Below are 26,847 nucleotides of genomic sequence, written 5' to 3' on the forward strand. Positions count from 1 at the left end.
TCTTTGTCTTTCCTTTACAGTTGGAAGTTTATTTTTTTTTCTTTCCTACATGGATTTTGGACAGGCTAAGTATGTAGTTGAAAATCATTAGGCTGCAGCTGTGGTAACATGGAGTCTATGGTTAGCGGCACTACACTCACCGACGGACAGAATGGCGATTTAAGGTGTTAGTGTGTTGGTCACCTTCCTGTCAGCAAGCCAGAGAGGTCACATCAGAAAGGAGACCCGATTCTCCAGATGGAGAAGCACTACCGACATGCAGGGAAGCTGAAGATTGCAGCACCCCTACTGTATTGCCATGGCAACTGCGATGTCGCGTATTGGGCTGGTGGCGGTGGTGGGGGGGGGGACTTCACTAGGTGTGTCGAAACCCCTGAGGAGTCCGTGCCGCCATTTTCCTGCTGAGATGGTACTTTTCGCAGCAGAACCCACAACGTGGCCTTGCAGAGCCTGATGACGCTGAGGGAGTTCACAGTGTGCACTTAGGACGTAAATTCCTGCCTGACAAGCAGGGCGAGAGATCGATACTTCTGCCATTCCTGATATTGAGTCGCTGAGAGAGATGCAGACTTGTGATATGATTAATCAGGCTGGTGAGTCACTGCGTGACCAATGCTGAGTAAGATCATAAATGTCAGTCCTGGCATTCTGTGGCAATCTGTTCTTGACTTTGCCCCAGGTAACTGACTGCAGTTGTGGGTCTTACCAAGCTTTCTCACCTCATGGACCACAGTCATTGGTCTTTACCAAGGCTTTCTCACTAATGGGCTGCAGTCATGGGTCTTTTTCAAGGCTTTCTCACTAATGGGCCACAGGTGTGGGTCTTACTATGCTATCTCACATGTTGGACGTCAGTTGTAGGTCTTAGCGAGCTTTCTGTCTGCTCTGGTGCAGGGTGTTCTCACACCATCTTGGGTCGTGGGTAGCGCACCATGTCTCTGATTGCTCTCGCTTGCTCACGGTTGGTTTCCTGGAAGCCCGCGCCGCCGAGTCTTCATGGCTGCTTTTCAAGGTCAGGTCTGCTGCGGGAAACACCGGGAGCCCCCTTGTAAGTGTGCTGACTGAAAGAGAAAGGACCAGCAATCAGGGAAGGGTCAACCCCTTTCAGGGGACAGTCCTCAGATGACGCAGGAAACGGCAAATGGCTTTTTCAGTTCCCTGAACTTCTCCTGACCCTCGGATCCACAGCCTTGCCTGCGACTGCGGCACTAATGGCTCTGCAACTGACCCCTCCTCTACCCACCCACTCATGAGCGACATGACAGTTACCAGTGTGGGCCTGGGGCTTGAGCCAGAAGCTGCTCCGTGAACCTTTTGGCAAAGCGAGGGGCACCACGGGTGGAAGTGCTCGCTCCCGCTCATTGGCTGGATATCAGCGCTATCGCCTTTAAAGGACACCCCCCCCCCTCCAGTCCGACATACAAATGGCCTGCTTTTATTAATAGCAAAGGGTGTCTTGGAGAGCTCTCTCCCAAGGCCACAGAGGGGGACGGGTGGCAGTAGTGGGCGGGTCACGGAACAAAATAAAATTTGCTGCTGACCTTTTATACAGTTGTGTGTCAGGAGGATGTGGATGATCTGGAGGAGAGTACATGTAGCAGACTTGTATCCGGACCAGAAGAAGGCTGTGCTTTGCTCCCCAAGAGAAAACCTCAAGGAGTGGCACTGTACTCCTAGAAGGCTGCTGTGTATTGTGGTTAAAACCACCAGATAAATGACGAACGGCTCTAGACTCCCATAGCTAGTCTGTGCATTCGGCAGCTTGACCCCCAGTCGGTAGGGCATGCCTCTGGCCTAGTGGAAAATGACCCCCCCAGACCATGTCAGGTGTGTCGTGAGCAGCACCTTCTTAACTCTATGTCTAATGAATATTTCATTCCCTTGTAGCTGCTGAATTATGGAGAGCCTCGGCTAACAGGCAGTCAGTAAGGGCCCGTGGATGGATACCTAAGGGGGGGCAGGGCTACAGGAGGGGGAACCCTCATGAACGATTCCTCCACATTGTGCGGCTGTTACCAAGAGGATCTGAGACTTCATGATGGCAAAAAATCTTGTATTTTCCAGATTTTTTTTTTTTTCCCGACTTTTTTTGGCTCAGTTTTGGGCTCGATGTCAGAAAAGAAAAAAAAATTTGTGCTGTCATACCTATGGTGGGGGGGGGGGGATTTCTGTCAGTGGTCTAAGCTATCAAGAAGTGTCTTGCCAGCAGGACTCCCAGTCCCATCTCTTTTCAGGATCATGCTGTTCTAAGACTTTGGTCTGTTACTGTCCGTTTGAAATAGATTAAAAAAAACTAACGTCAGCCCCCTCCCCCCCAATAAAGACCTTCTTCTGCATTGTTGTGGGAAAATATGTGACTAAATGAGCTCTGTGACAGCCGTATGATCTTGAAAAGCCCTGATGGGTAATTAGTAATCAAAGTCCACACGGACCGGACCTTCAGCAAGATGGGGCGGGGCAGGCAGTAGGTGGACCTCATGGGAGGCTCTGCAAGGCATGGTCGCCACCCCCCCTTCCGGGCTGCCCTCCCCTGGGTCTTGCCAGTTAATAAACCTCTTTTTGTTTGTAATGGGATGACGGAAGCTGGGAGAGAAATCAATACACAAAGCAGGATATTAAATAATTCAATCACAGAGTCCAGTCATAAAAGCGGCCCATTTATATGGTTGAGATGGGGGGGGGGGTTTGTTTCATATGTCCTCACCCCAAACAGCCCTGGATGGAGGTTTCCGTGCCACTGTCTCTATGTGTCCATAATAAATCCAGCAAATGGAAAATGGAGTGAGTTATCAAGGAGGAAGGAGGATAAGCCTGACTACAGTGAGTATTCTGTGCCGAGGTAATTAAATATCTTTGAAATGTTTCAGGAAGAGTAGTTACAGCATTTAAGGGTAATGGAGGCTTTTGGAAAGGGGGGTTGTGGTTGTATGGTTCTGACAGAAGTTTCCAGAACTGGAGGGTGATCCAGAATGGTAATCTGAGAAGAACGTCTGCCGTGAGGTGATTGTTATGCCCTGCGATGATTAAACCGAGGGTCTGTCCTAGATGTCCACTCAAGAACCGAGGATCGTTTGTTAGAGCTTCAGGACTGATCAAAATATGCACATATCTTCATGTACAAAACAGTAAATATTATAGTTTGTGGTAGGTATGGGGGCTGTCCAGGCAGGAGAGAGGAGTAATCCAAGAGAAGAAGAGGCTACATCTTCAAATACAAATTCTGTTTGAACCAAAAATCTGCAAACCCAAACCCCCTGTGTACAGCGCCCTCCACACCAGGAGCAAGACTTATGCTCCCCAAAGAACAAGGAGCTCCCCAGCTGATGCTGTTTACACCCCAACAGGGCTGTAGCCTAATCAGGACCAGCCAAGCTTCGGTGCCGGAGGCTGGCAGCTAATTGCCATGGAGACCCGATTGATCGTTTTCACCCAGCTCTCTGCCATTGATCTCTCTCCACTCGGCTTATATATAGCAGAATATATAACACAAATAGCCCCGGTGGACACGTACTGGATCGTATTTCAAGGACATCCTATCTTGTGTTGTGATTTAATAATAGAAAAACAGAATACAATTTCTGAAACTCTTCATCCAAGGATTTCATAGAACCCTCTGCTTGGGACCGGCGGTTTTCTCTGTGATCTCAGGTCAGAAGGTTCCTCACAGGCGGCTCAGATTTCCCAGACTGCCTCACTTCGGTGGCTCACCTGAATGGCATTGGGGCCCCCAGCGAGCGCTTTGAGCCCTTTGGGTGTCAGTAGCGTGTCTGAGGGCCACAGGCTGCACTGGGGGAGGGCAGATCAGGAAGGGGGCAACAGTAAGTCTACCCCCATTAGAAAAGAGAGAGAAGTAGAAATCCTGGTAATTGATGCCCTTCAGATTCATTTTGGACGGTTTCATGATGAACTAGATGAAGCTGAGGTGTGAGCCGCTTTCTGTAGGGGCTGATGGTGAGGTGTCAGATTACGGGCAGGGACCCGACATGATGGAAGCTGACACAGATGGCAGTAGGGGCGTTTTAAGGGGCTTTCTGGGGAGGTAGGTCCAAAGCTCAGACAGCAAATGACATCAGCACTCTCTTGCCCACTGATTGGCTGGCTGTCACTGTGTGTTGCTCCCCTTCTGTATAGGAGGAGGAACAGAGGCAAAGAGAGGCACCGTTTTAGCGTGGCTCATCAAAAACAGTTGATGTGGCTTTCAGAATTCAACCAAGAGGTGAAGTGTCTTTCGATTTCCCTCAGCATGGTGGAGACGTCTGAGGCGCCAGCACTTCGGGGGCCTAAGGGCCGCTGCCTTGCTTGCCGTCGGAGTTCCCAGGTGCTGCGGAGGAGGTGCAACTGCTCAGCCTCGTATACGTGCCGCGCCGGGATTTCACCCCATGCAAATGAGCAGAGTTACACCAGGGTGACTCATAATCTCCAACTTCCCATCTCAGCGGCCCCCTCCCCCACCCTCACCCACCCCGCAGGTGTAACTTTATGCAGTGATTGACCCAGCCAACTCTTTCGCTCTGGAGACCCGTGCCGTCGCCATTCCAGCTCTTGTCCCATCCGCTTGTATGCCCCCCCCTCCCCCCCCCCCCCCCCGCCGCTTTGTGCCTCAAGCTGGAGAGAAAAGCGAAAGAATGTCACACATTTGGCTTTTACAGCTGCCCTGAGCTGTCCTCGCAGCCGCGCCTGGATGAACTTGCTGGTTTTTTGCACCATGTACAATGTCTTCTAGCCTCTTCTCCACCTGACAGCCCTGACAGCCCCTCTTGGGGGGCTGTTGGGGAGTTTTTTTTATTTGTTTCGCTCCGAATTGTCATGGTCCCCCAAACTGTGAAAGGACAGTCCCTCGGTCCCTGACAAGGCGGCCTGCCTCCCCACCGCACTCCGAGAGGGCTGTCAGGCCGGGTCCTTCCATTTATTTCACCCTCCGAGACGCTGTGCACACATCTGATCATCATGATCTGCAGGACAGGAAAACTCGGCTGATTTGAAAGTTGTCTGGCCTCTTCTGCACTATTCCGTGACTGAACCCAGCCCCTGAACTTCTGCTCCGTTCCCGTCAAGCAAAAGCATGAAAACATGAAAACCGCCTAGACTCCACGATGTGCCGAAACATCTTGCTGTAGTCCCATCTATCACGAGGCAATTATGCCCGGGAGATTAAAAGAGCGAGCAGCGTCAGACTGATTTGCATGTGATGCCGATGAGCGACTGAGCTCGATGGGGAGGTAGCACCCAGGGGAAGTCCTCACTTCAGATACAAGTCAGCAGGGTTAAACCCTAGCCCCGCCCGATGCTCCCTACTGGGGTAGGGGGAGGTCCTTATTTACATCTCTTGTGAGAAATTTAGTCTTTTCAGAGAAGCAAAGCATATCCCTATTTATGAGCAGTGCGAAGGTGTGCAGGAGGACCACAGCGGACATCTCTGTTTTTTTTGAGGGTGGGGCCACTCAGTTAGAACAATGAGAAAGACACACCCAACCAGGCAAGGTGACACCCCTCCCACCCACCGTGTCGTAGCCTTGTGGTCTTATGACTTCACAGCAGACATTCTGATCTGGTCCACAGCTACTAATGGCAGGTTTGGGGCCCTTAAGAAGAGATATGAATAAAGGTATCGCCGGCCTCCACCTTTAAAGACCTCACCATAAAAACCCGAGACAACAGCAGGGGGCACAAGTTCTTGCCCTGGGTGTAAGCACAGGAATGTCTCGCTTCAGTAAGTGACGCCATCGTTGTAACCTTTAAATAATATATGAACATAACCGGTTTGACCCAGTAGGTGAAGGTTCAGCTTTCAGTCTTGGAAGAGATCTTGGAGGATTGGTCTGGTTTCATTGAGAAGTACTTGGGGGAAACTAAGCTGACAGTGTCTCTCAGTGGTGGTCAGATTTCCTGCCTCCGCCTCCCCCTTCAATGACTGAATCAGAGAAGACCATTCAGGAAATTTTAGAATGGACTGTCGCAACCAAAAAAAAGTGAATTGAAACTCAGGACGCAGTGACATCAGATCCTCAGGCTGCCTGTGGTGAGAGCTGACCTCATCGATATTTTAGACAGAAAAGCACACAGACTGCAGTTTCTGTCACCTTTTTTGTGAATCTTCTAGAACTGGCCTTTGTAGTATAACATATTTCATAACCTTTGATGTGCGATCTTGTAAAAAAAAATCTCCTCCCATCATTTTCTGGAACAATGGCAAAAAAAAAATATTCCTCAGTGGAGAAACAGAATCTCATTATTAAGAAGTCTTGGTTGAGCCTCAGGTTCTTCCTAGGGAAGCACGCCCATATATGGGTAAATAAAAACCAGCTCGAATGGGATTGGCTGGGGTGTGACACATGTGCTGTGGCCCTATTTTCAGTGGCTGCCAGTTATTCCTTATGCTCCTCTGATGTCTGTCCCACTCCGATTGCTTGGGTGATTCTTGCAGGGCCCAGGTGTAGTGCGAGCACGTGTGGCTTCCTCCATGCTTGACCGAGCTCCACACCCCCCCGTCATTGGCATCAGAGGGGATGTGGCCTCATTAAGGCAGAGTGCCCGGCTCTCTTCACACGCTCAAACCTCTGACAGGAGAACAATGCAAGGACGTTCCTCTCTTGCCGTCTGTCCTGGACGGCATCCTCTGAGGGCCGGGAGGATCGACACCCTCTTCCGTCCCCATACACACCCATACTGCAGACACACACACACACACACACACTAAGCCCCCACGGTAGCGTGAAATAAAGCGAAGTGAAGGCTAGTTTCTAGACATTTCTAGCTGCCTAATGGCAGCCTCATTTTACATCCTTCTTTATAGTTTTCTCGGCAGATAAACTAGTCATTAGGCAATGCAAATGCATCATGGGAAAGATGGGTGCTGTCAACTTTCAAGAAGCGGTCGGGTGTTTTAAGTGGAACCCGATCCGCTCAGAATAAGACACCCCGGCAGCCTGCTCTCCTGTCTCAGGATGAGCTGAGGGCAGCCTGAGGTGCGGATGGGGTATCCGGCGTCCCTCCCATGTGGGCACAGTGCCTACCGTCTGGGTGGGCATTGCAGCGTGACGCTGTGCTGCTAATTAGCGGTTTAACGGGCAGTGTGCTGGAGGAGTTTGTTCTTTGGGGAGTTCAGGCGGCGGCAACGTGGCCTGCTCGGGGCACAAGCCTGACCTACATCACGCATGAGCGGGCGGTGGGGGGGGGCTTGTCAGGCTGCGCTGGGTCCAGTCATTGTCCCCGCGGCCTTTCCGAAGCTGTACCCACCACACGGTATCGATGACACGGTACCGTGCCTGCATCTCCTGCTTTGATGTTGGTACCACATGGTCTGAGACTCTCACTGCCATGGCCCCAGGTTCTGGAAGAAAGCTGTGTGTGTGGGTGTGTGTGGGGTGGGGGGGAGGTGAATCTCACTGAAGTAATTTGGACTGGAGCAAAATCTCCATAGTGTGCATTTGTGTGTTTGGGGCCCAGAAAACTATCCGCTGAAAAAGCCATTTTTTGCCTCAACTCGTTGACCCAGTTTCACCTTCCATACAAAACTTTAGGGTACTTAAGCAGGCTGCTGTCGACGGTTTTGTTGGTTCAGCTACCTGGGGCCAAACTGCAGGTCAACCACGGTAGAATCACTGCTACCATCCCCACCTTGAAGGTACTCGATCAAAAGCCAGATCTTTCATTCTTATCTTCTACCACCTGGCTTGACAGTTCAATCACATTCCCATTCTCTTCCCAGAGGTCCCAGGGCAAGTACGGTCAAGAACCCATGCTGAGGGATTTCTCCATGGTTGCGCTGTCGATCCACCGTCTAGCAGTGTCCCTCTGACTTATGGTCCTCTTATACTCAGCCCAACTTGATGTGATGGGATGGCTCTCAGCACTCGGTTTTAGCACATCCTCGGTCACGGTCCCCGAGACACGGCCGCCTCGTGACCCTGTCACATGCGGAAAAGTGGCACTTATCATCCCTGAAATATGAGAGGCGGGGACCCTGCACTGAAAGGTCAGGATTTTACTGGATAGATCTGACAAAAACCGTCCATCAAAGGCGGCGATTCACACACTTAGGTCACTTCCTCCAGGGGCTCTCCCAGATGCCCAGTGATTTAAATATCTGTGGGATGTGATGGAGGCTGCCCCAGCATGTCATGCCAGCATCCATCTGCCCAGGCGGAGCGTGGCCGGCAGATTTCCACTAGAAATTTCCCTCAGCTTACAGATCTGGGAGCATCAGAATGCCTACTTGGGGGGGGGGGGGGACACATCTGAGCCAGTGCAATGAACCAATCGTCTAAGCTTCAGTGGCAATGCATTCTGAGAAATTTATGTAGGTGGGGCAGGATTAACTTGGGGGGCATTCAATATCCACCTGTGCTTTTTTCATTCAGCACTTTAGCAAAGGATATCCTTCTCAGCTTAGCAACTGGTGGGGGGGGGGGGGGGTAACCTACTTCCTGTCCTGCCCCCCCACCACACTCACTCACACAAATACACATACAGCCACACACCCGCCTCTTTGTCTCCTTTCTTTTATCCTAGAACTGAACGTTTTAACACAAAAGATAAAATGCTTGAATTTGGTATGAAACATTTTGTTTTATTGCTATTCTAAGAACTGAAGACGTAGATGCAAGTGGCCTAATGCCTGGTTATCACTCAGTAAGCCTAATGGGTCTGACTATCAAGCGTGAACCTGTGTGGCAGGCATGGACACGTTGGTGCCCTCAGTGTCCTGATGGCAACAGTTTTTTTTTGTTTTAATTCAAACACACAAATGCATACAGGAAGGAAGTAATGAGAGATGATTAAAAATAATAAATTTTCGGGAATGAGTCATGCATGTAGCTTGGAGCGACGGAGCAATGAGATAATTAAACCAGACCCTGTTACTTCTCTGCCTGGGATCACACTCCCTGATGCTCCAAAACAAACTCACAATGTCAAATAATAAAACAAGGAGATACTTCCTCACGCACCTCCCAGCTTCAGCACTGCCAAGCCACCTACCCCAGGTCTTCTGCTTCGGTTGCTCTGGTCATGTGACTGGGAGCCCAGGAAGTCGATGGAACCATGGATGGGGTTTACCAGCAGGCCTGGGATGTTGTCTTTTGTTTGTACTTTTGGTAGGAGAGTCTTAATGAGACGTTTTTCTTGTTTTGAGGGGCTGGCTGCCTGACGCCACGAGTCACCGCCATGATGAAGGTTGATCAGCTTGACACAACTGCACTAAAAGCCCCTTGTTAATGCACCAACAGTCCTGGTCAGGGCTACTGAAGGTGCCTCCTGCCCCCCAACACAGGCCATGACTTTCCAAACTGGGGCACCAAGGTCGTTTAGACCATTTAGAGTTTCCGGTTCAAATCCCAAGATGGGTCATGTTAAAGTACTTAGCAGAAGCTGTAAAAATGGTCAGCTGTTTAAGTGAGTAAAATTCCGACTCGCTGTGAGTGAAACCAGGAGCTAGTCATTGATAAAATAATAATAAAAGTACTGGGGCACCTCGGAGAGGGAGGAGCGGCTGATACTGAGTATGAAGCCGGCCATGTTGCATTGAGTATTTGCAAGCCACCCTATCACAGCAGCACCCCACCCCCCCTGCCCCCAACCATCCCCTCGGGACCATTAGTGCGGAACTAAGGAAACAGGCCAGCGGCAGTTTAATCATGTCGTGAAAGCAACGTTAATGAGGATGTTTATGGATTTGGGGGCGTTTGCAGTGTCCGTCCGCTGGCTCTCCTCGTACACTCGGCCTGTCACCTCCACCTAGGTGCTGGGGGGGTGCATGCATGTGCGTGGACCTCTTAGATAAGGTCAGTGAGAGCAACACGGGACCAGCAGGCGATGTTGACGGTGCAAACAGATGGTCGCGGCTCTCCTGTGTCATATTTAAATACACACAGTGTCCTCCAACTCCCCCCACTTGCTCTTTACAATCAGCCAATAGCAGAACTAACCATGACATCAGTCGACTGATATTTAGGAAAATGGACAGGTGCTTATGCAGGTTTTCCTGTGGACCCCCACCCCCCCCCCCCCCTACAGGCGAGGGGTTGGTGACGGGGGGGGGGGGGGAGGCCGCAGCATGGTTAAACCCTCCAGCTCCACTCGCCAGGTGCTGACTGCTGATTGGCTCGCACATGAACCAATAGCTGAAGCTTACCACAGCACCTCTCGGCTTCCCTGGGGTTTAGAAATTCTTAAATGTCACGCATTCCAGAGGGTTGGTTGCCAGACTGACTCTGAGAATGAGAAGCCAGTGCACAGAAGAGGGAACTTAAGGCTTCGGAGAGGGAAAGTAGTCGATGTCGGAAGAGCAGGGGGAATATTTTTGACACTAGGAGGCGTATCGTCCTCCCAGCATCTCAGACGGACGGCAAACGAGAATTAGGCCCTATCAGTCTCATCCTCTGCTCTGCAGCTGTTGTTTTTCTCTGCCGAGCGTCACGTCTGGGACCGGGGGAGGGATGCGACACCCTGAGCTATGGCTTATTCGGGTGGGGGCAGGGGAGAAGGGCTTGTTAACGCCTTTGTAGACGCACCTTTTGTCTCAACGTGTACGTCTCCCTGGCGTTGGAATCCATGACCACGTGGAGATGTCGTTTTTGTAATTGTCAGCCCCCCAGGGCACAACAAAGAGGGGCGTTTAATTACATCTGATTGCCTTGCTGTTTTAGGGAGGGAACTCGGGGGGGGGGGGGGGGGGGGGGGGGGGAACGTCAGCGTCACTCTCACACTCAATCGGCTTGAGTAACGAGGCCTTGGCCTCGTTAGGATTCTCAGCGTGGTGCCTGCAAAATGAGATTTCGGGAGGTCTCTCTCTCCCACCGCATGTGATAGGGTGACTGGAATCAAAGGGATACCCACCCCCCACTTCCCTTGATTCCCAGGCTTGCATCCAGAGAGGAATGTGGAATCCCATCCTGGTAATTCCGGGGGTGGGTGAGGGGGGACTATCCTAAAAGATCAGCAGCAAGCTCTCAAGGCCAGGGGTTGTTACCGGTCCAGCCTTGCGGACTCAAAGCAAATAAACAGAGGGGTGTGAGGGGAGCAGCCAAAAATGACCAGAGCCTGATATTTTCTCAATCATTAAGGCAGCCGGATGCATTAGCGAGCCCGTTCGGAGTTGATGATGTTCCGCTGTGTGGTAATTAGTGTGCGCGTGGGGGGGGGTCCTTACCACGGCAAACTCTCCCCTCTCAGAGAGGCTCTTGAGACGCTAGTTAACCCTTTGCTAGGTCTCACGATTAAACAGCCAGGGACGTGTAATTCTTAAATCTGCACTTTTAAAATATTTATACCACTGCTTGTTAAATGCAAACCTTTTAATATCCCACTTAATATTTCACTGGTTTCAAATTAAAACATGCAACATGCTCGCACTGTTGCAGGAATTCTCCCACGTCTTGCTCGGCTACCTTGGTAATTAGCGTGTCTAACTGTGATTTTATTTGTCTCTTTCCCCCCCAGGATGCATTTGTGGAGATTTACGGGCAACAGCGAGGTTCGGTGCTGACCTGCTTCTGGCCGTACCTGAAGACAGTGTTTGGCCTGGCTGCTCTGGGGGCCGTCGGGGTCACCATCGGCACCTATTTCACCAAGAAGTGATGTGGGGGCTCCACTTTGCCGCCTTGTCAAGGCTCCTGTTGGGTAGAGCCTTGCCCCCCAATGACCGGCATCTTCAAAGCCTCCCTAAGCATCCGCGTTTCTCCATGGTTCCTCTGAGGCATCTCCTCAAAACACCTTCCCACTCACATCAAACACACACATCCCTCCGTAAAGGATTCACACAAATGAAATTAAAAGCATGAAAAAGCAACACTGAACCATGAACACAGATGGAATGCAAACATGATAACTGGAGAGGATTCTGGGAAATGTACCGTTATCCTCCCTTATTTATTTATCTATTGCTCCCAGTTAATAGTCATCTTAGAAGGCAGCAAAGCCGCGATCGTGTGAATGCATTCGGAAGCAGATTGAAACTGGAGTGAATCCATCCTCTTTATCATCCTACATGGACCTCACTGTACAAAACATATGTAGCATCAATTGCAAGACTCCAGAAGTGTGCGAGCAGTGGCAGGGGCCCACATGGAGACTCCCTTCATTCCCATTTCATTATAAGCAGGGGGTGAGCTATGTCCTGGTAAGGCTCCCATTCCCCTGCTAGCAGTATCAGGGAGATCATGCGGACATTAATAAACAGGTCACATGTTCCTAGTTAATAAGAGGGTGACTGCCTTCCTGCTAATAAGGACCAGAGCTTTTCTTAGATATGGCTGTCATCATAAGGGGGGGCTGCTGGAGCAGGTGCTGCTACAATGTCACACCGTAACCCCGGGGGTCAGTGAGGTGGGGGCCGGTTACGATCTCACAGGTGTCCTGTCCTTTGTTTATGGCCTGGGCCTTGTCCAGCACCAAGACCGTGATGCTTTGACCTTTGACCTGCTTGGACCTCTCCCACTGGCTCCCTATTTACACAGGACATACTCGCAGCCTGCTGTTCCCCCTATCCCGTTCCTTCCGTGTATGGTCGTGGCTGTGTATGTTGGTTCATTTTTCTTGTAGTGGAACTTTTTTTCAGAAACAGTATTATGGGAGGGGGGGCACCCTCACCTGCCCGAGCACCCACACAACACATCTCCCTCCGGACTGAGCCAGATGAGACTGGTGCCAGACCTACATCGTGCTCCGATTGGCTCCCTGGGGCAGCCGCACCGAAAAACCTGATCCTGCTTCCGTTCAGGGAAGCACTTCATCGACGGCCTGGGGCTCCGTCCAGCTGTGTGGGTGGGGGTGTTTTCCATCCCTTAGGGCACTGCCAGAAGTTCCTGGTACGTCCTCAGTACAGTCTGCATGTCTTATGGACCCCATCCAGCATTTCACACACCCAGCCCATCACTGCCAGATCCATAGCTTATTTATGACATCGTTTTTTTTTAATTCATTTTATTATTTAAGGGGATGAGTTTCTACTGCAAAGTTTTCATGTATTTTTCAGGCCAAACAGATATCGGTTAGTCTTTGCGTAGCTCAGGGGTTCAACGCATCAGGAGCAACACACCCCCCACCCCCAGATACAGCACATTGTTGGGACGAAGGAACCTGGGGGTATTTGAAAAGGTCACAAGAAGAGCCCTACTATATCCCTGAATGAGGCACCTAATCTGGATTTCATCCGTCAGTATGCAGTTTTAGATACATGCTCAGCTTTAGATAAATGCACAAATCTGAAATGTTAAATATGTATGCAATTTGTATATAATCATCACAGTGTAAAGCTTAAATAAGGTGACCGTGCATCCACTTCTCCCAGGACCTTTTTTGGCACCTAAAAATATCAGAAATATCTGGGATTTTACTTTGTGTTATATTTGCTTTCTACAGTCAGAATACTTTCTGTTTACATAATTACATTGCTTTGATGCCTCCCTCTGCGTCCTGCCACCCTCAGCATCCTCTTCTTCGCAAAGCAAAGTATGGTCACTCTAGGTTAAAGCACACACGATGCAGCTTTCCAGTCATGGTGGTCACTCTACTCTGAAAGTAAGGGGAGGAGGATCAACTTCCATGATCTTTACGATATGATGAATGACTGTAGGGTGTTCTGCTGTTCGGCGGTCCCCGCGCAACTGAGCGCGGGCGGGATTGGAAACCGTGTTCACAGCTGACGTTTTTTTTTTTTTAAATACGCTACAGCTACCGGACTTTTACAGCTATCGTATGTTTACATCCAACAGTAACATCAAATGTAGTGCTCTGTTAAGAAAAATAAAAAGAACAGTCTAGTTTTTATTAACGAGTCATCTACTTAGCTACTTACCGTACTAACTTTATGGTTTAATTTATTACAAGGTACCAAAATGTTCATTTACACATCCATATCTACCAGCTACTGAATGGAAGCACTCGCAGCAATACACTTGGGGGTCTGTTACTCATGCCTACACCAGATTTGCATGTGTGTTTTTTTTAAGTAAAAAGTAAAATATGTAATTAAACTACATTACAGCTGCCATTTTAGAAAAGCATTGGGGAAGGGGGGGGAAATGTTACTTGGCTTTTTTTTCTCTTAGTAAAATAACAGATGCAAATTTTGCAGATGCAAAGGTGTTTGAGGAAAGCCCCCCCCCAACCTGCTGGGGGCTGAGGTACTGTGTACATTTGCTCTTGGGTCTTTTTTTTGAGTTGCGTAACGTGTAACTTGCAGCTGCTAATGGACGATAAACGAGTAACGAAAAGATGTATCACGGAGGCCGACTCTGCACTATTTCAAGCTGCTTACGATGAGGTTTCAGAAAATACTGCCAGCCACAGGCGATTCTCGCCAGACAACGCATGCACTCGAATCTCTTTTGATTAATAAAAATACATCGATGCTTAACCAATTCCAGAAAGGATTGCGTATTGAATTGTAGTGAAGAGAGGACAAAAAAAAACTGTACTGCCGTTTGAGGAATGTCCATACTGAAGAACATTGGTGGGATCTCTGCAACTAGCTTGTGATATCTTCAAGGCAACTTGGCACCTTATTGACATAATGGACCATTTTGATATTCTTGAGCTTTCGTCCTTTTCGCTGAGATCTTCTGGTGGTCAGGAGGTGGGGCTGCGTAGAAGGTGTTGAACTGGGACGGAGTGAATGTCCGCGAAATTGGGCCGAATGGCAGGGGCTGACTTTGGATGCCCTTCGCCAGCTGCGGGCACCATGGTGAAGATGAGCCGGCACGTGAGGAAGAATGGAGTTGAGAGTTTGAGGAGGGTGACAATTGAGACCAGGGACAGGAAACCATGAATGTGTCCCTTGTAAGTCAAGCAGGATGAAGTTCTGCTTTTGAAGTATAGGATCAATCCTGATGTTTCTCTCTTATTTGATCGTTTCTGCCTGGTTCCTCCCTTTGCTTAAAACTAAGCTATGTGGTCTTTTGTTGAGTGCAGTGATATTCCATTGTGGGGTCTCTCTACCAATGGGGTGGTTGGTTCAGGGGAAGGAAGGCAGTGGAGATTTAAATGGGCTGAGGAGAGTCCTGGTAATGATCCCACAGCTCTGCCTCGATGGTACCAAAACCTCCTGATTGGTCACTGTTTGGATCCGAGAGGTGGTGGTCCTTCCCTTCAGCCAAGTTCAAGCTCCAGGCCTCTGATTCAACTTGGAGTGTTCTGCTCTCTCCTGCGTACATTAATGCATGTTCTTCATGTTTCTCTATGATTCTGTTCTCTTCATTTCGCATTCATGTAAAAAAAGAAAACCTGTCATCTTTTTTTAAAAAGGAAACCATCGCCCAGACTGACTTCTAGCTTGTGTCAGATGGACCTTCTTGTATACAATGCCGAGCCCTTCTTTCTATGGCCACTCTCAGTGCCTAACTGTACATATGTCAATAGTCATCCACTGCCTCACCATCATGTTATTTACTTTGAGTCAATGAATGTTCCAACTGTTTGATATCCACCTCCAATTTAACATTTCAGTGTTCTCGTTCTGCGTGCTGTTTCAGACGTCAGAATGCTCGAGCAAGCAATCCTGCACCAAAATTGTTGCACATTATTCTAATTACAAGGACAGCAAATGATCCAGGGCCGTGCCAGGTGGGAGGTTTACGCCTTTTTACAATCAAGCGCGGCATGGTCAAGTGGGGGCAGCTAAAACAGGCCAATTAAGTTTCAAGTGGGCCCTCAATACAGTAGCAGAAGCCATTTATAAAATACAGAAGATGATATTTTACATTAATTGGCGCATAAAGAGCATTACAGGAATCCCCGGAACAGCACATTTGGGTTTTATAAATGGTGTTCCATTATATCCAAGCTTGACGAGCAAGTGATTATTTTTAAATATAATGAGAGCTGATCTTTCATCGCCAGCTTTCTGCTATTTTACTCCCTGACATTTCATTATAGAATCTCTGAGTTTTACTTTATCTAAAGCATAAATATAGCTAAAACTCACTCTTTAGTCAGCATAAGTTAAACATTCTATGCTTCTGAATGCTGTTTGGTTGTTCTGTTGCAGTCTTCTGATTATAGCACTTATGAAATGTAATGCGTTATCATTGTTAATTTTTTTATTTACCAATGTCATAAGCTACTTGATATAATGTGTTTTAATTAAACCCACCTTTTAATTGTTGGACCTTTTGTAAGATGTAACAATTTGTAAAACAAACCAAATGCAGATAGATCGATTCACTTCCTTTTTAGCAACAGCTATGGAGATGCCATGGCTACTAATTATGAAAATAATGACTGGGTTAGGGGCGGCATGGTGGTGCAGTGGTTAGCACTGTAAGGGGCGGCATGGTGCTGCAGTGGTTAGCACTGTTGCCTCACACCTCTGGGACCCGGGTTCGAGTCTCCGCCTGGGTTACATGTGTGTGGAGTTTGCATGTTCTCCCCATGTCGTCATGGGGTTTCCTCCGGGTACTCCGGTTTCCCCCCACAGTCCAAAAACATGCTGAGGCTTGTATGTAATTGGACTTGCTAAATTGCCCATAGGAGTGCGTGTGTGAGTTAATGGTGTGTGAGTGTGCCCTGTGATGGGCTGGCCCCCCATCCTGGGTTGTTCCCTGCCTCATGCCCATTGCTTCCGGGATAGGCTCCGGACCCCCCGCAACCCAGTAGGTCAGTTTGGAAAATGGATGGATGACTGGGTTTACATCTCATTACACACGCAAAGTTATTAAACTGCTTCAAAAACACAGCAGAAGGTGTGAAGGTCAGTGAATATTGGGTTTAGGTTCCACCTGTGTTCAGCCTGTGTTACACCAACCCAAAAACAATAAAAAGTTGGCAGCTTGTGAACCAGGAGCCTTTGAATTGAAGGACAACATGGAATTTGTGCTGTCAGCTCTTCCCTGGTGCCAACATATGAAGCAGGGAAACCACTTTGCATTTGAAATTAATTCTTCCCTCATATAAAAGGGTAACTCTGTGTTTGCGCTGTTTTCAGTCACTGAGGTTCACCACAAAGCATCAAGACTGATGATTGAGCTCAGCAGCTGGGCTCGCTAATTGGCAGCACTTCTAGGTTGGGTCACACGGGGCATCCAAAGTGACAGTGGGCAATCAACCATGGCTCCCCCTGCAGGACTGGTATAATTATAGGAAAATGACAGTTCATGGTAGCCCATACAAATATAGTAATATAAATATGTGTACGTGTGTGTGGTACAATTAGAAAATACCCTTATCTATTGGTACTCTTTTTGTAATTACCATCGAACTATAAATAAACTAAAATATAACAGTTTATTATAAATTTCAACTGATTTCGTTCTGCTGTGGTGTGGTGAGGAATCAGAAATTGCGTAAAATGAGAGTTAATTGGAGGTGCCCTTAAAACGTCTGAGTGTTTTGCTTGGGTGTGACTGCACAACTGAAGCAGGCCCAAACACGAACCACAGGGAAACCAGGATGAAGCAGCACCACACTGCCCACTTCTGGGTCAGAGGAGCAGCAAGTCCAGCTGGTAGGTGAAATGGGTCTGGCATTTAGGGTCGGGGATTTTGCTTGATGTGGGTATTGGGTCAGTGGAAATCCTCAATCTCATAGGGCAATTTGTTTTTAAGGACAGAGAGGTGGTGACATTGCATGAGTGCATCCAAAATCACATACTTACATAGTATATGTTAGAACATAAGAAATTTACAAAGAAGAGGAGGCCATTCTGCCCAGCAAGCTCATTCGGGGAGAATTCAACTAAGAGTTTAAAGTTATTAAAATCTTACCTAGCTCTGATTTAAAGGACATCAGGGTATTAGCTTGAACTGCACTAACAGGAAGACTATTCCATACTCTAACCACACGCTGCGTAAAGAAGCGGTTCTCAAATCCAATTTAAAATTCTCTCCCGCTAATTTCCACCTATGACCGTGAGTTCATAATAACATGAGAAAAATAAGCTTACTACTGAACCGTCAAAGGTGCAACAGTATAAAAATCGGACTTTACCTCGGCATAGCTGAGAAAGGAAAGTTCGGTACATGGAAGTTATATACAGTGAATCTCAAACACTGCTGTTCCCTCTTTCAAATATAATTCCTAAATATGTAAAAAGGAAGTGAAACAGGCTGTTTAGAAATTCCTAGACTGTTATGTAAGCGTCAACCATGCTCCAAAACTTAACATATGGCAGCCTCCTTTCAAGCTCGATGGACGTGCACATTCATACTTCAACAGTTTCGTACACGTTGAGAAGAACAACGCGATGGACAACAGTGAAAATGGCAGACCGCATGCACACTGAGTGTGCCGTTCGAGGCTGTGACGGGGATGTCAACACTTTTCATAAACAAACTGTTAGCAGACACGGCTGATGTTCATCTTTAGCAGGTAAGTCAGGGGTACGTTTCCCTAAGGCACCCCTTAGCTACTCACAAAGCTGGATTCGCTCAGTTCACTGGTTCTAACAATGTAAGTTGCTAGCATGGCTTGCAACTCTGCTTTTGGGAAAATAAATTCCAGATTAGCAGGTAAGTAGTAAACAACATTACGAAGTGTGGGATGCTGACATGGACAAAATGGTACTGTACTTCCTGTAGCCTACTTTTGGTTAGCTATACAAATATCGAATCAATACTGCAGTAAAAAAAAAGTTTAAATCTAAATTCATTATAAACAACAAACAGCTAGTTGGAGCTCTTGATAAAACTTGCATGATGAAGCTAGCATCATAAAACCTCGCGTGAGATTAAAAATGATGTGGTTGCAATGCTGAAAACAAAGTTATAATTATGTTAACGTTGTGCCTAGGCTACAGCGGGACTATTACAGTTATGTGCAGCAAATTGTTTCTGGAAACATTAAACGACAAAACTTACCACTCAGAGTTCATTTGCAACCTCCAAGATACTGACTGCTCCTCAGCATCCGATTCTTCCTCTGATACAGGCTCAGATATAAATGGTAAAACACCTCATGTCTATCCCTGGATCTAGAGCTCTACCGCTGCACAGAGATGTTACAGGTACGTGTCCTAGTCAGGTACTCAATAACTCAACCAGATCCATCTTTGGACTTCCAGCTTCCACCTGGAAGGAGATACGTTTGTGATATACAAGTCATTATATATGTAAGGGTGCTTTGCCACCTCACCAGGTATCATAGTTTTGGCACTTCAAGGTGATGGTTTTCCATTGGTACAAAAACTGGTACCGGCATTGAATGACACCACAACGCGAGGGGGGGTATTTCGTACTGAAAAATGTCTACAGAATATTACAGAGCTGGATGATGTGCGATATTAATATCAGCATCACGTTATGTACATGCCGTTTTTACATCTAGATTAAAATCAGGCTTTTTCTTACTGTCATACTGTATAGACATTACAGCGCAGGGGGTTAAAGTTTCGCTAAAATATTTTAATTCTGCTCAAAAAAAAAACTTTTACAATTTAGCAATAGCTAATTTAATGATTATTCCTTTTCAGGATTATTTAGTATGTTTAAAAATCAGTTTAAATTGTACCTCAGCTGCTTTTCCATGAGAATGCATTCTCCAACACAATCATAATCATTTTTATTCTTGCTGCTCAAATCACTCCTACACTGGTTTATTTATGTTGAAATTTATGTTGAACTCCTTTTTTTTGCTTTATAAATATGCAATTGTTTTGAACAACAAAATAATACTGTGGTGTCCTAATATATTATACAAAATAAATCGTCTGAGTTTGCAACCTTTTTCAAGATGGCAGTTCTATTGTGTTTCAACGACAGGCTAAAAAGTACCATAGTTGGTTTGGCAGTGTAGGTACTGGTGCCTGATTGAAAATCAGTACCAAAAGTACTGTGTTGAAAGTACGATACCTGGTGCTGTAGAAATGAGCCCTAAGACTACTTACTTAAAATAAGCAAAGTTACATTCTATTTGGTGCTATGAAGGCCACACTTAGTTCCCATTTTAAGTCCTTTATTTTTATAACAGGAGACACATGTAAAGCTGCAGCATCTTGCTGACTGATGGGCCACAGTAATCGATTAAGGTTGCGCCTCTCATCTTCTGGGTCTCTACTTCCACCGATTCCTCTCGTAGTCCCAATTGGTGGCGAAACCCTGCACCGGGTTGATTCTCATGTCCAGCATCCGTTTGGTCTGCTTCTCCACCCACTCGCCCGACAGAGTGTGCGGCACCTCTCCCATGACTGTGAGATGGGGGGGGGGGGGGGTTGGGTGGGCTCCATTATTCTGGTGCAGTATGACAAAGTCACAACGCTGCTCGCGTTTCATGAAACCTAACTTATTGCAACACAGGAAGTCCTCGGTAACTATAATCCGAGTGAAGTGTTGGTAAACCTCTGTGACTTTATCACTGTTACTATGATCTGAGTGTGAGCACATGAGGGCAAACAAGGACAGCCACTTAGGGTCCCAAAACAGCGGCTAGGTGTTGCCGCAAAACACAAGGCGATTGGATATTTCAGAGAAGCAACCGCAGGGGCAGGGCCCCCGAAGCAGATCTGCCAGACCCCAGACCCTCCTTGCCTTCGTTCGCCCATGTTTATTTTTGCATTTTAGAAACTCAGCGCAAGCTGGGGAAGCCCGATAAAATAAACAAAAGAAATGACCACAGAAATGGCCCCCTCACAGTGTATTGTGGGGACTGAAATGGACCTTGGGTTTTATGAACAGGTGAAAGGAAATCCGTCGACGTTTGAAGTGCGCGCCTTTCAAAGTGGGGGGGGCCACCACACATGTAGTGACAGTTAACGGTCAATCAACATCCTCTACAGATGCCACGTTGTGCAATCCTCCCTACACACCCACCTCCAAAACCAACTTCTGTTATCCAAACTGCCAGCGAGTCAGACGAAAGGGGGAAGGAATGAGCCATGACCTGACCGAGGCTGCCGGTAGCGCTTGTTCTTTCCTTATCCGCCGGGTGTGCAAAAGCCGTGGCTTGATGGACGCACCTGCACACCCCGCTACTATTAGGCCTGTCAGGTTTGCCGATTTCAAAGTCGGTTCCGCTACGGTTGGTTACCGGGGCGCCAGCTGACGAATGGCACACCAGCGAACTCGTAAATGTTTATCTTTCTCTCAGACATCCTGCGGATGTTTTCTGATGCTTATATTTCTCTGAACATTTCCGACACGTTTTCCTGACTTTGACACTCTCCAGAGAAGGCCGGTCATTTTTATAAGATACACCTCACCATCTTCGCTTTGGTACCCTCCCCGAGCGTTTGCATGCTCTGTGTCGGCTTTGCGAGCTTCTCTGTTTGGGCCAGTGCTTCTCTCTCCTTCCGAGCTAGACATTGATCCAGAGAAGCATCGCACCTAAAGGCAAGTCTAAATAAAGGAGAACCATGTTTGTGTCTGAAATGGTCCCGCTTTTCTGAAACCAATCTGTGGAGCATCAAATCGAATGTAGAGGTCAACTTGAAAACTGGAAAGATGGCTTTCAGCATTCCGGGGAGGGGGGGCAGTTAACATTAGTTAACAACAGTTAGTAGCATTTAATCACCTGCCCCTCCCCCGGTCCCCAAGTACTGGATTCTTGTGGAAGAAGCTCACTCTATGTGCTCAGTGATAGTAGGCAGGGCCTTCTACTACAGTCTGGACAGCAGTCCGTCACCCCAGGAGATCCTGCCATTGCACGCCTCACCTCCCCTCTCTGCTGGCCACTTGCTCTCCCGCAATATGAGGCACTGGGTCAGAATGGTAGAACAGATATTTTAGCCTGTCTCGCCCACGTCTCGCCCCACTGCCCCCTCCGTGCCCCGCCTCCTCCCCTCAGTGGGGTCTTGCTGCATTGCAGTAGAGAGGAATCAGAGGCTCCGCAGTGTCAGACGTGGATGCCAGGGGAGTCGGGGGAGATAAAACCCCCGGCAGCTAATTCTTTTATCTCTACCGGCAAACGTAGGAATTGTTTCAGCGAGCGCAAGAATGTAGACGAGACATGGCTGTGAGCATCCCAATGTCAAAGTGACACAGCACAGCACCATCAACAGGAGCGTCTGCTTGCATGAAGGGAGTAGAGAAGAGGATGGAGGCAGTTTACAGGGAGGGGCCTTTGGGAGGGTCTGGGGGTGGGGCTTCGGGGGGGGGGGCATGCAAACGACATTAATGTCCGTCTATAGTAGCGACGGGTGATCTGGGCATATGCGACCAAGCACAGACGGTGGGTGGGATTTAGGTGGGTTTTGGGCGTGGGGGGGGGCGGGGGGGGGAGAGAGCGCCTGTACCAACCGTAGACACGCTGCCACCACACCAGCAGCCCGGTGAAGCCCAGGAAGAAGAAGAGTCCACCCAGTACGGTTTTCCACTCGTCGGAGCCCTTCCTCATCTCGGCATAGGTGAGCTCGTGGGTCATCCGGTACACTGTCGACAGGGGAGGAGGGCGTCACCCTAACATAAGATCCAGAGCGGCACCGGAACCAGCACCTCTTTGCATTCATATCTTATGACTGTGGAATCTGGGTCAGACTGCAGCTCAGGCTTGGGGAAAAAAAAAAATGGAATCTACTCCTGCATATTGCAAACCAGGCTTCAGACATACAGACATACATTGTGCAGCTGGGGACATGCAGCCTTATCATCCATTCCATACGGCCTCATATCGATTCAATTTACAACTCTGGTGATGAAGATCATTTCAGTTTGCGGCAAAATGTATTAATGGGTTTGAAATGCATCTCAGATTTTCTGTGTATGCTGCGACTTGTGTTAGACAGCCACCTACTGGGGAAAACGCAAACTCACATGCTAAATAATCTGACGTTCATTAGTTCACTGACTGGCAACTTGGAACTGGTCTTGCGGGACATATCTATTTTAATGAGGCCAAACTACATTACCCACAATCCTTCAATTTACAGCTAAATGATTTTCGGTCATAATAGAAAAAATAGCATTGAATTAAATATTTCTATGCTTAGATCTTCTGAGGCTGTCATATAAATAATATATTGGAATATACCACTTTTTTTCCTTTAAATAATATACATCATATATATATATATATATATATATATATATATATGTATGTGTGTGTGTGTGTGTGTGTGTGTACGTGCAGGCACACACACATACACACACACAAAGCAGAACTCTAGGTTTCAACTATCTTTGCTTTTATTAGCTCTAGGGAATAAATAAAATACAGCAAGAAATGATATAACTATACTCTTTGTGACTGTAATGTTGATCAGTATTACTGATGTGCTTCACGTATCATTTTGTTTTCAGAGCCAAGGGGGATGAAAGCTTTTGCTCTGTGGTTTTAATCAGTCTCTCATCAGTTACAGAAGGAGCAGCTGGGTGCTGGGTTTTGGACGCCCGTAATTCCTGACAGCTCTTCTTTCCCAGAGCAGTGTCTTGCAATCAGTTTGAGAAGCCTGAGTTCCTACTTGTCAAACTATGGTTCTGCTAAAAGATGCAGCTGTGTGCCTTTAATGAGCCAAAAATCCTGGCAGCTGACAATGAGAGTATTTTCTGAGTTAAATCGCAGTTTGGCCTGGGAAGGATTTTATCTGCTGGACACGAATGTAAAAATCTTGGGTTACGGATTCGCATCAGCATATTGCTGCCATGACAACGGTATCGCGTGCTCAGTGAGGTGGTGCTTTGAGGTGACGGTGGGCAACTTTACACGCCAGCTTCTCCTCCATGCTAAGGCTGGTCCAGGGGCCCTTCTCCTTCTCCTTCAGCTTCCTCTGTTCGGGGCTCAGGCTCCGCACAAAGGGCACGTCCGGCAGTGGGGTGTCCGGGCGATTGTTATACTGCGGCTGGGAGCAGTCAGTCACATCCACAGTCACATCTAGGACAGCAGACAGGGGCGAGCATAAGGCAGGCTGTTTAAGGAGATCCTCCTCCCTAGCTCAGAAAACCTCCATCGCGGTGGGGGGGGGGGGTAAGCCATGCAAGGATACTGCGATCATCATGGATCTGTAGAGCGGAAATGATAAAATATATGACTGAAACATTAACATTTTGAATTCTAGTAAGTAAGCGTATACTTCAGTGACATGAATTCATCGTCAAGTTTAAACTGGTCAATATTTAAAAATGGAATCTTTTTGGAAATTGCTTAAAATAAATACATCTAACGCAATTTGCAGTAGGTAGTATTTGGGAAACATTTTTATGAGATCAGACAGACTTAAGTGTAATTATCCCCCGGGTGCAAAATAAGACTGAGAAAATTATGGACTTCCTGCAGAGAAAATTGGCGATGAATTAATAGAATAATGAAATAGATTGAATATTTCATATTTTGCCTGTCCCATCTTGTTCTCCGTGAGGCACACACACAGGTGTGAGGAAGCCTGGTGGGGGGGGGGGTTGCAGTGCAGGGTGAGGCAGCTTTCAGTACCCCTAGAGTAAATGGAGGTTTAAAGGCCTTGCTCAGGTGACACAGTTGCAATGGTGACATCAGTCTGCCAACCCTTAGATTTGAACTAGTGACCTTCTAATCATGACCACAAGTTCCTAACCTGCTCAGCCACATCACTCCAAAAGAGGAGTAAAGCATAACAAGATAACAACCTTCCTATTAAGAGGTGGTACAAAAATGGATTAAATGAGTTTTTTCCTCAAAGGTAGTCCAGTCCATTGATGGTTCCTATTCATAACAACACATATCCCATTAACTTCAGTAATATTTTTCCATTTTCGCATTTTCATACAGTACATTGGGGAACAGATATTAGGACATCAGCGTCCCCTGCTGGCCAGAGTTAAGGTTGCGCACTATTCCATACGCACTGATCTGCCGCACTGTTTTTGAAAAGCCACTTTACAGACAGCCCAGCCAATCATTCACCCAGAAAAACATAAACATGCATTTGTAAATAAAACTACATTTACCATCATTTATTATACACACTGCTATGACTAACACAAACCAAGTTTTCAAATATAAATTTACAATGAAATTTACTTTTATGGACCTAAATGTGGTCACATAGCATTTTCATCTGACCAGTAGGGGGTGCACTTGCACACCTGGTATAATCGCCTGTGAGTAAGGAATGTGCTTTCGACTTTAGGAGTCCAGTGAAACTGAGAGCGTTCACAGACGCCACTGCCTGGTACATCACCTTTGCCGTGGGCGGCCAGCGTGCGCTGGCCGGTGGACAGTCCTCTCCCGAGCGCGCACCCCCAGGTGGACGGTCCTCTCCAGAGCGCGCACTGCAGACCGTATGCAGCTGCTCTAGACGCCAGCATCTGAACGGGGAACGGCGTCACTGAATGGCTTTTCGATCCAGTTTATGGTTGCGACGTATGGAATTATCACTTACATAAAGAATACTAGACTGATTACTACTGATTACTAGAAAAGTTAGTAACGTTTCACTTTATGAACGTTAAGGTTGCGTTTAATATACAAAATTGCTTGTTATTCTTTATTTATTTAAAGGATAAATAAGATATAATAATGAAGGTCAATCTTCAACTAGCCCAACCAGTTCCAAAGTAATGCGTCCAGGTATGCTTATTGAAAAATAAATAATTTATTGTTATGACTTTCGGAGACAGTTAATCGCATCCCCTGAGAAAGAGCAAGGGCATCCACGTCGCCCACATCCTCTGTAATGTCCGCTATACGTGCGCTCTTTGCGGCCGTCTGCTCCCACCGACGGTATTAACAGGTGGCTGAGTCAGATTCAAGTGTGCTTGCATATTGTGTGCAAGCCGGCACGTAGCATTCAAAGTTACTAAAATTACACGGATGGAGGACAAATAGTATGTGATAAGGTCACATCACATCAAGTAATACCTTTAATACTTATAATAAACTATTTTCCCCTGCCCAAATATTTGCTATACAGGTGCAAAGCTGAGGCATAAATCAACAACAATAAATGCAAAATATGCATTTTAAAGAATGTCTGTGTAAAGAAATAGCTTTACTGGGGTCTAAGACTATAATGTGTCTTTTTGTATGACGTATATTGTCGAAGTAAAATACATCTATGCTTTAATTTTACGTATACCTACAAGCGTGCGTGCAGAGTGAGTTTTATTACAAAATACACACTACGTCAATATATACTGTATATATCCATCCAAACACCGCAAGAACTGCTTATTTTAAAGAAATTAAACAGGTAACAGTTTTTATGATCAACGCACTTTTAGATTCCTCCAGACATCTCAGGAAGAATTAATTGCTGCGACACATCAGGAGCGCCTCCAGAATTGATCAAAAACATTTATTAAACTTCATAACTCACGTTAGTTATCTGAACATATATGGTAATATCGATGTCCGCTTATACATCACATAACATATAGGCATAGTATGTACTTATTACACAGAACAATTGCATGTTATGCAAAGACACATAGCCAATAGTACTGATGACTCGTTAGTTGCTGTAATTAAAGGTAAATACCTCTAGTTCTTTTCGTCCTTGCTCTCAGCGAGTGTCTACGTGCACTTGCCTTCGTGCACTATGGTCCGTGTTTATTTACCGTGCCGGTTTAACACTGAAGTCAGGTGTCTTTCGCCATCAAGTGAAGCAGCCAATCGGAAGCTTTCCTGCGGACTATTTCCAGCCCTCATTTCGCAGTCAGACACGCCCGTAGTTTTATGCATCATACCGTTAGAGTACGAACAGTTTAACGTGGGGGGATGCGTTCACGATTACGGAACTATTTTTCATCAAACGACATTCAATAGTAAATGATCTACCTGTAATAATTCTTGAATTGCGCATTTGTTAGTAAATATAAGTAAGTTAGTGAGTGAGTTAGTAAAAAAGTTTAACGCAAATGAAAGTTTGAGTTGTTAGGTTTTTACCCTACTGTTATTTTCTTACATCACTCGTTCACAGCTAAACTGTACGTCATAAACAAAAAGGTTAAAAAACCAAATATGCGCACTTTGGGTTTTAAAAGCGCACGGACTCGTGTAGGGATTAGACTC

At 47.0% G+C, this 26,847-nt stretch overlaps 2 protein-coding genes across 2 annotated transcripts in view; one reads left to right on the forward strand and one right to left on the reverse strand.

Annotated features, from left to right (window-relative positions):
• The window catches only part of bcl2a (BCL2 apoptosis regulator a), a 38,991-nt gene extending 24,622 nt beyond the window's left edge, over window positions 1–14,369 (forward strand). Inside the window, exon 2 of the mRNA XM_049014216.1 lies at window positions 11,440–14,369. Within this exon, the coding sequence (XP_048870173.1) occupies window positions 11,440–11,577 (138 nt within the window). The 3' untranslated portion in view covers window positions 11,578–14,369. The remainder of the gene's footprint in view (window positions 1–11,439) is intronic.
• A 5,498-nt stretch (window positions 14,370–19,867) lies between these two features.
• LOC125751587 (cytochrome c oxidase subunit 4 isoform 1, mitochondrial) lies at window positions 19,868–26,457 on the reverse strand. Its single transcript, XM_049030601.1, has 5 exons — window positions 26,315–26,457; window positions 25,016–25,142; window positions 23,566–23,733; window positions 22,164–22,295; window positions 19,868–20,116 (listed from the first exon to the last, which is right to left on the reverse strand). The coding sequence occupies exons 2-5, from the start codon at window positions 25,140–25,142 to the stop codon at window positions 19,983–19,985; spliced, it is 561 nt and encodes a 186-aa protein (XP_048886558.1). The 5' UTR covers window positions 26,315–26,457; the 3' UTR covers window positions 19,868–19,982.
• Window positions 26,458–26,847: the final 390 nt, after the last annotated feature.

This window comes from Brienomyrus brachyistius, chromosome 1 (assembly GCF_023856365.1).
Source record: "Brienomyrus brachyistius isolate T26 chromosome 1, BBRACH_0.4, whole genome shotgun sequence".
Lineage (NCBI taxonomy): Eukaryota > Metazoa > Chordata > Actinopteri > Osteoglossiformes > Mormyridae > Brienomyrus > Brienomyrus brachyistius.

Excerpts from the sequence above, each read along its gene's own strand:
- LOC125751587 (XM_049030601.1), bottom strand. The coding sequence starts at position 25,142 with ATGCTGGCGTCTAGAGCAGCTGCATACGGTCTGCAGTGCGCGCTCTGG. Across the intron at positions 23,734-25,015 it reads GCTGGCCGCCCACGGCAAAG|ATGTGACTGTGGATGTGACT; the intron begins GTGATGTACCAG and ends CTGCTGTCCTAG. Across the intron at positions 20,117-22,163 it reads GTGGTGGCAGCGTGTCTACG|TCATGGGAGAGGTGCCGCAC; the intron begins GTTGGTACAGGC and ends CCCATCTCACAG.